The sequence below is a fragment of the Hippichthys cyanospilos genome, chromosome 14, assembly GCF_059441005.1.
Source record: "Hippichthys cyanospilos isolate Australia breed blue-spotted pipefish chromosome 14, RoL_Hcya_1.0, whole genome shotgun sequence".
Taxonomy (NCBI): domain Eukaryota; kingdom Metazoa; phylum Chordata; class Actinopteri; order Syngnathiformes; family Syngnathidae; genus Hippichthys; species Hippichthys cyanospilos.
Genome location: NC_142382.1, coordinates 2293612 through 2307500, shown reverse-complemented (window position 1 = coordinate 2307500; position 13889 = coordinate 2293612). Strand labels below are relative to the sequence as shown.

Below are 13889 nucleotides of genomic sequence, written 5' to 3'. Positions count from 1 at the left end.
AATTTTAATAATCGAGTAATCTTTTTTTTCTGCTGAAACTCAAATGATATTTTATTTGTTTGGTTGTTTCGGTCAAGTTATGGTCATAAAAGAAAATCTACGAAAAATAAGTCAGTTGTGTATGTTTTTATACCTTTTTTTTCTCTTTTGGAAAATTAATAAAATGTGTTTTAGTGTGTCTAAACAGGGAAAAATATTTTTTAAAGTAACATAAAGCTGAAATAGAAAAAGTTCTGGGCATAAATAAACGTCCACAAAAATACTACTGTACTGTGAATTTCTTTTTTCAATGTTTTTTGTTTGTTTCCTCTTAAAAAAATACTTTTTTTTTTTTTGGTCTTGTTCAACTTAGGGGGAAGAAAAAATGTCAGGATAAACCTACAATAAATGTAGGGTCATAAATTAAAATCCACAAAAAAGTTTGATTTATATATATTTTTTCTCTTCCATTCTTTAGGTAATTTTTTTGTAAATAAATAATTAAAAAAACAATATTTTTGGGGGGGCTGGTTCAACTCAGAAGGAGAAAAAAATGTGAAAAAAAATAGCAAAATAAACCTGCGATAAAGTTAAGATTCTTTACTTTTTCATTTTTTTTATACATAACCGATAAAATGAGAAAAATCCGATCATTTCTTCGACTTGTCTTCAGGAAGAAAAATAGCTCGATATACTTACAATAGAACAAGTTCCGATCGTAATGAAAATTCTCCACTCTTTCCCACTTTTTTTCCATATTTTTTTTTTGTAGCAGACCTTTCTCTTGGGGGTCTGGAACACATTACAAGCGGAGCAGGAATCTCCCGCTAGCACGTTAGCATGCCCCCGAGCGGCTCTTCTGGGCTGGAGCGAATCCAAAGCAAATCGGAGCAACGCGTATCGAACTTGTTGACAGTTTGTTGTCGCGGGCGGCCAACGAGCAAACGCTGACGTCTGCGAACCTTCGCTCGACCGTCCTCTCACTCTCTCTCTCTCTCTCTTTCATTCCGCGTTTAGGATGGATGAGGTGTCGCAAGAGGAGAGGCTCCAAGTCATCGCTGTGAGTAGAACAACATCTCGCTCGCTTGCGCCATTAGAGGACATCAGACTAATGCCCCTCCCCCTCCCCCCACCGCCTTGTTATTTCTGTAATTACCACACTTGAAAGGAAGATAAATATTACTGGCTGTAATGGACGTGAAAAACACACATGCACGTGGGCTCATTGTCCAAGAAAAACATTATCGTTTCAGTAATTGAATTTTGCTGCATGCTTTGATCACGAGACATTTTATTTTCAATAAACATCAATACAGCATTTTTTTTAAGTGCATGCACTTATTATCCAACAAAAACGTGATTTCAATCGTTGATTTTTTCTGCATGCTTTGAATGGGAGGCACTTGGTATTCAATGAGCGCCAATGCAATTTTTTTTAAATATTCATCTCTTTTTCACTCACTCATGTAATCCTAAATACATTTTTATGTTTTTTTATTGTGGTTTTTAAGAAAATAAACATTCAGTCCTTCTTTACCATTCTTTCAATTTTATCGATTTATTTTACTAAAAGAGGATTAAAAAATGGCTGGTACAAAATGAATAATGTACATCTGTAATCAATGCCTTATCAATCGGTAATTTTACACTAAAATAATTGATTACTTTATGTAGGTAAGTACTAGCCAATTACTTTGTGTAAAAAAGAGTTTTTTTAAGGTAATTAATTACTAAACAAAATGATTACTTAAGGGATGAAAGTAATTGATTACTTGAGTACCCAATTCCTTTTTAGACCCACTTTTCGACAAACACCTGATAAAAAAATTAAATGAAAAAGATATGCAGATAAGTACCTAGGACTGAATGCCTAGACTTAAAAATAAATAAATAAATGTTGCACCAACAAAAATCGCTCCAGATTTTTCAAATCCAGAATGATTTATTCAATATTAAACACATAAGTATTTTTTTACATCTCAATTTTATTCTTAAATGTATTTTTTACAAGTGAAATTTTTATAACACCCTGTTTGCAATTTTGTTCTATAAGATCCAATTTTGAAGCGATTTAAATGGGGACATGACGCAAGTTTACACGTTTACAAAAAACGTATTCGTCCGATTGCAGGAGAAAAGGAAGAAGCAGACGGAGATCGAGAACAAAAGGAGACAGCTGGACGATGACCGACGGCAACTTCAACATCTCAAGGTACGCGAAAACCAAAACAAAACAAAACAAAGCCCAAAAAATTCTGAAAACACAGCATTGTTTTGAAAAACAAAGCTCCGGGATGAAATCACTCCATCTTGGTTTAAATGACAGCTTAAGCTAGGAGAAAATGAGCGCAACATAAAGTAAAAGGATGGAATGAATCACTAATTGAATCCTTTCGGTTTACCCTGAAAGTAGAATGTCCTTCAGCGCCGCTTCCTTCCCTGTGGAGTTGTCTTGTTGCCACAAGGATTGGATGAAGGAAACTTTTGTTGACGCAATCAGCCGCTTTGTAAAATGGTTGTCATAAAAAATAATCAAGTGGTGGAATGCGGAAGAGGTTTAGGGCCAGTAAAGGAAAACAAACCAAAAAAAAACAGTTCTTTTGTTGTAGAATACCGATTATTTGAAGAATTCTAATTTTTGGAGCCTTTTCTTTAACCCCTGGGTGTCCGGGGATTTTTCACTTGCCTTGCCTTAATATCGTTCAATTGCATCAGCCCTATCCGTACATATATCATTTTTCATGTACAAAAATTGTAAGACTACAATAATAGCAAAAGTAACTGCGATATTTTGACGTATTTATGAAATTGAAACATATTTCTCATGTCATAATAACTAGAGTATTGTCACTTTTGAAAACCTTTGCAATATGGGAGTCCAGGCTAAGCCGATCATTGAAGTCATCGAACGGCTTGCAAACGTCATAAGTTGGTCACTAGCGCCACCCGGTGGCTCTGGGTTGTCAACACAAACATTTCTCACTCATTTAAAGTCAGATTTTTCCTGATTTTAAATAAGAAGTCAGTATATATACTGCATATATATATATATATATATATATATATATATATATATATATATATATATACAGTATATATGTATGTGTGTGTGTGTGTGTGGTTACAACAGAAGAATTACAACAGAATAACAAGCGCTCCCCTGATTCATTTTGTCAGTCGTTTCTCCATCGCCGCTCCCCTTAACTACAAAAACAAGCAAAAGTTGCGCAGAGCCGCGAACCTTTAAAAGGCTTAAATCCAAGTTGATGATAAACAAACGCCGCCAGCTCCCCGCGGGCTTCCCGGCCGGCGGCGCCCTCGGTGTGAGCCGGCCTCAGCAATTCCTCCAAGCCGCCTCCCTGGCCACGGTTACGGAATGTTCCAAATGGACGGCAGATAACACCCCCAAGCTCCCCCACATGCTGTTTTATATACGCTGTACATGCGCACGCAAACACGACAGTCTTCGCACGCTCGTCATATCAAGAGGCAAGGTTTTTGTCAGTGCGTGTGTCAACGCTATCAAAGGTATTTGGCGAGGTTGCCGATAAGCGCAGCTAGCAAGAGAACTCATCAGGAGTACATATATATATATATATACTGTATATACATATATATATATATATATATATATATATATATATATATATATATATATGTGTGTGAGAAAAAAATTAGAAATGACCAAAAAATACTGTAAATACAAACATACTTTTCAGTGAAAACAACAAATGAGAAAAAATATGAAAATGAAAATTCACCTAAAAAATATACTGTAAATAATCATCAAATCACATCGAACACATCGAACCATAAAAATTTACTAGAAATTAAAAAATATATATACTGTATAGTAATAAAAGTAACAAAGAGGAAAAACCTTAAGATAAACAAAAAAGCATTTATTTAAAAAAATCATACTTTAACGATTAAATTAATATACATACCTAAAAAAAAAAGTTCAAAAGTTCATTAATTCATTAATTCATTCATTTGTGCCTTAATAGCAAAAAAGCATCTAATAAAAATACAGTAAATTGAATAAGTATATTAATATGTAATAGACAGACAATGGTGAAATGTACAAATAAGCCGAATTGTAAATGTGAAAAACTGATTAGTCTAATAATTTTTATAAATACAAAATATATGAAATATAAAACACAAATACTGTGAAAAAATAATAAAAGTATAATAATATAGTGTAATAAATATATACGTTGAAATATGTTTTTGTGATTGAATGAGTTAATATCGCGATTTTTGAATGTGAATTAAGCAGCGAAATTCACCCTATTTAGCCGTCTAAGGGGCGGCCATTTTGTCTGACTGAAAATGACATTGAGAACGATCAACCATTGTTTCTCCTTTTTCTCACTTAGGCCTTAACAATTGTGATGAGACAAAATGGCCGCCCTCTCTTATTTTTGTTTTTGTTCTCCATTCTAATTCAAATCGAATGAAATGAATCGCCGTGTTGGTTTTCCACTCACGCCTGCTGACCTCAGTTCAACTCCACTCCGTTTCGGGTTGAAGTCCTCCTACTACAAGCGCACAAAGATGGCAGTGAGCGCGTGCGACACGAGTTTGCCTATTTTGGGAGCTCGTCTCTTATCACGTTGGCGAGCGCTCATTGTGAGGGAACGCGTCAGCCTGGGACAATGCGGACGGCTTTAGCAGAGGAAACACTGCTTTGTCCCGCTCCCAGCAACAGGAAACGCCTCGCAGACACACTGTCATACGCTACGATCAAAAGAAATTCATGCTAGCCCTAGCAAGCCGAGCTTATTTCCTTTGAATGCCTGCAGGGGGCAAAAAAAAGTGCTGATGCCCCGCCTCCAAAAAGGAATGATCGCCTACAGAGGTCAAGGGCTACTTAAGACATTCAATAAAAATGTACTGTCATATATTCTTTATCCTCTGTGAGGATCTGTCGAATCGATGTTGCTAATATGTGTTTTAGACTGCCCCCTGGCTGTCAAGGTGGGCAGCAGCACCGTGGCTGATGCAAAGTGTGTTAAAAAGCTGTTTTTTCCCAATTTCTACTTGTCATTATTGGATGTTTTTGTAAAGTACAGTATTAAAACTTTGGATTATTGACGTAAAAAGGCGTCAATAATTCTAAAAAAAGAGTTAGAGTGCTATTATTTAGAGGTGTCTGGTTCGATATGATCTTAAAACAAACCGTATAGGATTATTTATATTGGTTGACATTCATAATCTCTAAACTAATATATATATATATATATATATATATATATATATATATATATATATATATATATATATATATATATATATATGCTTATATCATGCTTACTGTTGCTAGACAGGCTGGGCGTGTTACTGCGGCGGGGGCATCAAGAAAATGAAAACAAATATGGCCGACTAAACTACAACCTGTTTTAATGGCGATGTATTGTACTTGATGGAGGTCATATGATGGTGATAAACTCTCCCTTGAATTGATAGAATGTATGTGTAATGTCCCAGGGGTGTGTGTGTGTGTGTGTGTTTACGTGTGTGTGTGTGTGTTTATGTGTGTGTGTGTGTGTGTCGAAGTTCCGCCCTTTGTCTGCTACGTTTGCAGCTTTTTAAACCGCAGAACAATGGAGACATAACTTTACGACCCCGCCTGTGTATTCGTGTGTGTGAGCGTGTGTGTGCGCGTGTGTGCGAGTGCATTACATGATGTCATCAGCTGGCGGGGTAGGGTGTGGCGGGATTGAACGACAGTGGGGGAGAGAGAGCGAGAGAGAAGCGGGGATTTTTAGATTTAGTGCAGGTCTGGTGTAGGAAGGGTGTTGAATTACAGTGTGAGTGCGTGTGTGTGTTCTTGTCTTCATGTATAAGTACGACATCCACCATTTACCATGATGCGCCGCTTGGGACATTATCCAGAATTACTTTTCACACAGCCAACTGAAATGCTCTCATACAAACGACTGAAATGTTATCACTCGCTACAGAATTGATCAAACGGATCTGAAATGCTCTCACACACACTAGTGAAATGCTCTTGCACACTACTGAAAGGTACACAATCGTATTGCGACCACACACTGCTCAAAGTGTCGCACTCCTGAAATGATCTCATACACATCTGAAATGCACTTACAACGTCAGAATATGCTCTCCCACACGACTGAAACACAATCCCGCACTGTTGAAACTTACATGCTTCAGTTTACACTTGATGTAGAAATACTCTCGTACTTACACAATTCTGAACCAACTATTTTAACACCCTCACATGTTGTTTAATGCTCTCACACAACTTAAATCATCTCACAGTCGAGTAAATTAATCCCACCCACGTGTGGAATGCTTTCAGACACTTCAAAAATTATCACACACACTCCTGAAACACACTCAAACACTACAGGAAAACAAATACACACTACTGAAACTCATACACTTTTGAAACGCTAACATACATACTACAGAAAATTCTCAAATTACTGAAATGCTCTCATACAGAACTGAAACTCTCACACACACTACTGAAATGGTCTCTTGCTACTGAATTGATCCTACCATTGCTGAAATGCTATCACACATTCCTCAAATTATCACAGTTCCTACTGAAGTGCAGTTACACTACTGAAATGCTCTCACACACATTACAGGAAATCCTCAAATTACTGAAGTGCTCTCATACACAACTGAAACTGTCACACACACCACTGAAATGGTCTCTTGCTATTAAATTGATCCTACCATTGCTGAAATGCTATCACACATTCCGCCAATTCTCTCACTGTATCTACTGAAGTGCAGTTACACTACTGAAATGCTCTCACACACATTACTGAAACTCTGATTTTCAAGTCGTTTTGCTCATGAATCTAGAATTAAACTGCTAAACCTCTCACACACTGCTGAAATGCTCTCACACAACAACTAAAATGCTACCTCATATGAAAACACGCACAGAAATGTTATTCAAACTACTGAAACACAATATATGACATGAAATTATTTCACTGGTGTATTTAAGATGATTTCTGTTGTTTGTGTGAGACTGTTTCGATGCAGGTGTGAGGGGTAATCCTGATTTATGTCAGCCCTTTATACTTTACATCTTCTATGAAATATTGCTGATTTTGCTTGTGTGTACTGCTGCACTCCCTGGGAAGATTGAAAGAAAAGCACTTTCACAGATGAAAAACGCTCCTGATAAGAAACAGCGGGGATCTACTCTTGACGTTTACAGCTTAGTTGAACACACTACACCTTCCCAAAAAGTTCATGAACTGCCTCATGCACGCACGAGGGCAGGAAACGAGAGAACGGGAAAAGAAACAGACACTGTCAAAATTGTTCTTGCATCACAGCCGAGGAATTCGCAAAAGAGGATTTTTTTTTTCTTTGTCCCTTCGGGGATGGAAAACGTTCCCAGCTGCTTTTCCCTACGGCCTCTAGAGGTCGCCTGTGCGTCACTTCCTGTTGGGACAGCTGCTTGTTTAAATTTATATATCACAGCCATGACAATTATTTGTTTTGGCCGCAATTACACGGCGAGTTAAGATAATATGATAGCAATTGAAGTTTAATGGCCATTTCTAATCGGCCGTGAAGACCTATTACGCTCGCAAGAGGCACTCATTTGGAAATGGAATGATATTAGTAGTAAAACAATACGCCCCGAAATACATATGTTGTATTTTGACCATTTTTGGGTCATTTTCTTCGACATTATTCTTGGGGGATGTTTGCCAATAAATGGCACACTCCTGGTCAGAGGATGACTAAGTGGTCGTGCCATGTTGAACTTTGAAGTGGCGTCACTATTTGGGTGAAATTTCAGCTCCCATGGTCTTCTTTCAATGGTTTACATTTGATGTGAAATGCCTTTGATGGAAAAATTGAAGGATTGGACAAAATACTCACACAGCTGTTGATTTTACGCCCACTAGTGGCGGAACTTCTGTTCAGTAGTCAACTGCATAATGTTTCATTGTTTTGTTTTTTTTTGACTTGCGTCCATGTCATTTTTGTGTTTTTCTTTTTATCTGCCTTTTTTGTTTGCAGCTGTTTCAATCTTGGTGGGTTTTTTGCACTTATATTGTTATGTTTGCTTTTTTTTTGCAGATTTTTTCATATGTGCATTTTTTAGTTTGCAGCTAAGTGTGACTTGTTTTGTTTATTTTTTGTAAATTTGCATCTGTTGTTTTTGTGTTTGCATTTTTTGCAGCATTTTTCTTTTAATGTGTGGATTTTTTTCAGCTGTTTTACTCATACTGGTATGTTTTTTCAACGTTAGGTTGGTTTGCTTAATTTTCTTTTTGTGATTGCATGTTTTTGCTGCATTTTTCTTTTCTGTTTTAATACTTGTTTTTGTTAGAAGACTTTCATTTTGTATTTATGATTGCATCTCTTTTGCTGCTTTTAATTCATTTGTTTTTTTGCAGTTGTTTTCTAACCCCTTTCTTCTGGTTATCAGCAAATCAAACTTTTTTTTTTTTTTTTTACAGCTGTGACATTTTCCTTTTCAAATCAAGAGCAAATGAACTAGAACATAAACCCACAATGCAAAACGGTGTTAAAGAGACGATTTTATGGCAGCAGAGCCAACGAACGAAAACGTGGCAAAACAAAACCAAAAAACATAACTGATATAAAACTTATTCCTCATACATTTTGGAATATGTCATAGCAAATGACATAAATGAGTTCTTCCCTTTCATCCCTGCAGTCAAAGGCTCTGAGGGAGCGCTGGTTGTTAGACGGCGCTCCGGCCGAGGAGGAGACGCAGAAGCGCCTGCAAGAGGAGGAGGTGAAGACCAAAATTCTGGAGCAGGTCATTTTCAGGTCTGTGATGGGGAACAAAAAAGATTATTTGAAGTTATTATTATTATTTTAAGTGGTTGGGGGGGCAACAAATCCAGTTCAAACTGCACACATGTAACATTCAGTCTGCTGGCTTAAGGCTAATGCTAGCGTAGCAATGATTAGCATTTACTGTACTGTGCTGTCACCTTTTAATGGAACTGTAGAATTTTGTGCCATCTAGTGGTGAACTAAGAGAAAGCGACATGATTGGAGTTTGTGCTTGAAGTTTCCTGTGAATTTTTTTAAATGAAATGATATTTAGTTCACCAGATGTTTGCGCTAAATTCAACACTGTCCTTCCAAGCATGAAATACTTGAACACAAACGGTCAAAATAATATTTTAAAATAAAAAATACGCTGCAAATCGATGGTGTTGAATTGAACCATTGCAACAAATGAAATTGTTCCAACTTTTTCCAAATCATAAGTTCCCGTATAAGTCTCCTGGTTGGGAATAACAAAACAAAATGGCGACTGAAGCAAAAAAAAAAAAAAAGTTAGCATTAAGTGTGTATAAATGCTGTTGACATTTGCAAACAGTATGCTTGTGTGTTTTGTGTGAGACAGGCTGGAGCAGGAGATTGAAGAACTGGAGACAGGCGTGCCAGCCAATAAGGGTGTGGCCAAAGAAAATGGAGGTACTCGTGTTGCCGCGGCGACGCACAATTAGAGCGGGAACCATAGCAACTTTCTCATGAGAATCTCCGACACGCGGCTATTAAAGGCCATCGGTAGAAGTGGCAAAATTAGCGACTCCGTTACTTAGCAGGATAGATATCAGTTGAAAACACAATTATTGATTATTGATTAATTATTGATTATTATTATTGATTGAATATCGATTAAAATAATACTCAATACTTACTTCGATTCTACATTTCTAGTGGTATCTCTAGGTGTATTTATTTAGCAACTGCAAAATATTTTTTTTTTATTATTATTAATGACTGTACGTGTCTGTGTAAAATGTAACGAAATAAAAGCAATGTAACAATTTGCAAAGGAGTCATTATGGTGCAACTTATGTACCATTGACTTGCCCCGTGTTCCAGATAGTTTGTTCTTAATTTGAAAAGAAAACATACTGTTCCTATTACGGCATGACAAATAATTCCATCTTAAATCTTCCAATTCATATCAAATGCAATCATACATGCTAACAGAGGGGGTCCACTGTATTGTACAATTGAGTAATAACTTGCCCCATGTTCCAATTAATTTGCTCTTAATTTGAAAAGAATAACACACTGTCCTTGTCATGGCATCACAAATAAATTAGATTTGCTGATACCTGCATGAACGCTGTTACAATTTTTATAATACCTTATTGGGGGGGTGTTGGAGGGATCGGAGCCAAGCCCACTTTTTCATAGAAAACAAATTCAAAACCAATTCCATTTTTTTCTTCCAATTCATATAAAATGCATGTAAATTATTCTTCAAAATTCAATGTGGGTGGGGTGGCCTAGTCCCTACTCCCTGCGAAAAATGAGCGTCCACTGTATTGTACATTTTAGTCCTAACTTGCTCCATGTTCCAATTAATTTGCTCTGACGTTGAAAAGAATCATACTATCATGGCCTTACAATTGATTTCCTTTCCTGATAGCTGCAGAAACCCACTTCAAATGTTTTCCACGTGTTCAGCGATATTGATTATTATTTTTGCATGTTTGTTTTTTATAGCCAGTGGCGCAATGCATTTCTTCTCTCCCGCCTTCCCTCCTGACCCGCTGTCTCTGCCGCCCCCTTCAGGAGAGAACGGCGTGGCGCAGACCCCCAAGAGAGAGGTGACGGGCATGGAGGCCAAACTGCTGGGCCCCAGCCCCGAGCAGGCCAGCGCCGACAACCCCGTCACGCTGGTCTTCATGGGCTACAAGACGGTGGAGGAGGAGCGGGAGGGCCGCGCGTCCGCCGGGGCCGACCGGGCCGACGGCGGCGTCAAGGCCGAGTTCGTGGTGATCGAGGACGGGGAGGCCAAGCCGGCGGCGGGGGCCGGGGACGCCGCCACGGAGGACCAGGCGCCGCCCAACGGCAGCATGGCGGAGAAGGAAAAGGCCGAAGCGGCGGAGGAGGAGAAGAAGAAACAAAGCTGCAAGTGCTGCGTGGTCATGTGAGCTGTGTGTGTGTGTGTGTGTGTGTGTGCGCCAATGCATGTGTCTGTTTGCAAATGTGTACTTTAGCTTTGTTTGTTTGTGTGTGGGAGGGGGGGGTGCAAAACGTGTGAATGGCGTGTGTGTGTGTCAGGACTGTACAATGCCAATTTACCACCTTTGAGAGCCAAAACAAGCTCCAGCTCCAACAAATAACGAAAAAAAAAAAACCACACACACACAAAGACTTACAAGTACTCAGTCTACCTTTCACTTGTATTTGACTTTTGATTTCTATTAATATTTTTCTATTTTTCTGTCTATTGTATTCAGTATATCTTTGTTATTATTATGATTATGGGACTGTGTACTGTACTGTTTGTTGTTATTGCTGGAAAGGGAGGAAGTAGCTGTAGCTCTCTGGATTGTACCACTAAAAAAAAACAAAAAAAACAAAAACAAAAAACCTGGAAACCTAAAAAAAAAAAAAAAAAAGTCATTCAACGAAACACAGATGCTTCAGAATATATATCTCTGTGTAGGCCTAGCTAACTATTTATCAGCCAATTTCATATTGCAATATTGTCCAAGATATTATTTTGAATAGTATTTTAATATATTGATATGAAATTATGTTTTATACAGTGTATTTTTTTGTTGTTTTTTTTTGTTTGTTTTTTTTGTTTTTTTTTGCGGTTCTGTGTGTAATCCATCATGGCCACCACCATTAACGTGCATGTAAGCTTTGTGTGTCATTAACCAGCACCTTCTTTGACTAACTTGCGTCGGATTGACGCTGCAGGTCCAAGTGTTCAATTTTACGGAAGGGCGGGCTGCAAAAGTGGAGTAAACCTTTTTTACTGGCAAATTAATTTGAACATACTTCCAAATAGGTAAAAAAAACAAGTAATATTATTTAATCTAATTACATTTGAACGTATTTGCAAAAATGTTGGACGAAAACACTTTTTTCGTCATTTTTATGGGTTTATTATGTCCATTTTTCCCATAATGCCGTCGGGTAGAGGTATTAAATGGGAAAAAATGGCGGTTGTATTTAGTGTACAAATATATTCGAATATATCTGCAAATTTATTTGAACGTACTTGCAAATACATTCAAATGTTTCCTATTTAATTTGAGCATACGCTGTAAGAAAAAAAAACACATTTTATTCAAATTAGGCAACAGATGACAAGCAATAGTATTAAAAATTGATTCAATGAGACCCTTGATAATTATCCATTGAATGGGTAGCTTTAAATAGGATCCAAAAGGGAATTATATAAAAAAAAGATGTTAAACATCCTAAATGCGTAAATAGTACTAATAAAAGTTAATCGCACACGTCAAAAATAAAGTAATTCCCTTTAGTTTTCTATTCGATGTTATTCCTATTAAATGGATAATTATTAAGGGTCTCTTTTAATCAATATTTACTCAATATTAAGCAGCGAAATTTGATAATATCGCTTGTAATCTTTAGTCTCATTTTAACTGAGTCAATGTGAGGTTTTTTCTTACGTTGTATGAGAGTACATTTGTAAATTAAAAGTAAACATTGTTTCTTCGCGTTTTGGTTTTATGGCCGTTGCTCATGTTTCCCATAATGCAGCAGGGTTTAAGACAAGTTGCATTATGGGAAAAAATGCTATGTTTTTAGCATTTAGGCTAGAAGTATGTTCAAATGTATTTGCAAGTATGTTCAAAGATCTTTGCAAATGTGTTTGAATGTACTTGCACATACGTTCAAATGTACTCGCAAACACATTCGAACGTGCTTGCAAATACGTTCAAATGTACTCGCAAACACATTCGAACGTGCTTGCAAATGTTCACCCAATATTTGCAATTACACTTTGACATACTTGGAAATACATTTGTAAATTGTTTATTAGTGATTTATACGATTTCGTTACGTCAATTTATCATTTTTCCCATGATGCCGCGGGGTCTTGGACAAATCATACCCTGTGGCATTATGGGAAAAAAACAGCTGTTTCTAACATGTCGACAAGTTTGTTTGAATGCATTTGCAAGTATGTTGCAAATTCATTTGAACGTACTTCCAATCACGTTCGAACGTACTCGCAAATACATTCAAATGTACTTGTGAGTACATTCGAATAGGTTGTCCCAAAAAACTTACCTCGCATCGCAAAAAAAAAAAAAACGTGAAACGTGTCACTTGAACCACGCAGCATCGATCCAGCCAATCGCGAGCCGCCGTTTGATCACAGTATACTCTCATACACGCTTCCCGTCAGTACTATATGTGATATATAGATATATGAATATATGTACATGAAAGTCACAGCGTTTTTTTTGTTTTTTTTTCACCCGTTATGAACAAGTGCTGCCGGGGGAAGAGAAATCGGTGTTGCCCTCGCCGCCCGACAGCAGACTCGTAGCACTGCATGAAGCCTCGCAACTGTTTGAACCGTCTCGTCACTGTTAGTTTTTTGTTTTTTTTTTGTTTTTTTTTAACGTGTGCGCTATCACCCTTTCACATGAATGTACTGTAAAAGCAAGCAGGGATTCCAACGGGATTTGCTGGCTGGTAAACGAAGAGGAGAAGAAGTGTCAGGCTTTGTGCAGCTCATGCTCAGTGCTTTTTGTGTCTTTATGAACCAAATAAAATCTGTTGCTACTGTAAAAAAAAAAAAAAAAAAAAAGGCCTTTGTTGATTGGTTGCTATGTGAGCGGCGGTGCGCAATCTTTTCAAAGACGAAAGTCTTTTTTTCTTTCATTTAATAAAGATTAACATACTCATTTTACATTAAATAAATAATTATTTTTTTTCTTATCAAGTAGAAAGTAGTTTTAATGGGGGAAAAAAAATCAAAGGAGTATTTTATTTACAAACTCTAGATAGATTGCGTAAAATCATCTGTTGTATTTTTGGCTTTATCTTTTTTATTTCATATCAAAGGGAAAGCATTGAAAATTCACCATGTCAGTTCAACATGGCACCAGCACTTA

At 37.2% G+C, this 13889-nt stretch overlaps 1 protein-coding gene across 1 annotated transcript in view; it reads left to right on the top strand.

Annotated features, from left to right (window-relative positions):
* palm1b (paralemmin 1b) overlaps nt 1-13679 on the top strand; it is a 23308-nt gene extending 9629 nt beyond the window's left edge. Inside the window, exons 3-7 of the mRNA XM_088432614.1 lie at nt 997-1039; nt 2111-2191; nt 8678-8793; nt 9383-9453; nt 10570-13679. Coding sequence (XP_088288740.1) covers nt 998-1039; nt 2111-2191; nt 8678-8793; nt 9383-9453; nt 10570-10931 — 672 coding nt within the window. The 5' untranslated portion in view covers nt 997 and the 3' untranslated portion in view covers nt 10932-13679. The remainder of the gene's footprint in view (nt 1-996; nt 1040-2110; nt 2192-8677; nt 8794-9382; nt 9454-10569) is intronic.
* The last annotated feature ends 210 nt before the right edge of the window (nt 13680-13889 follow it).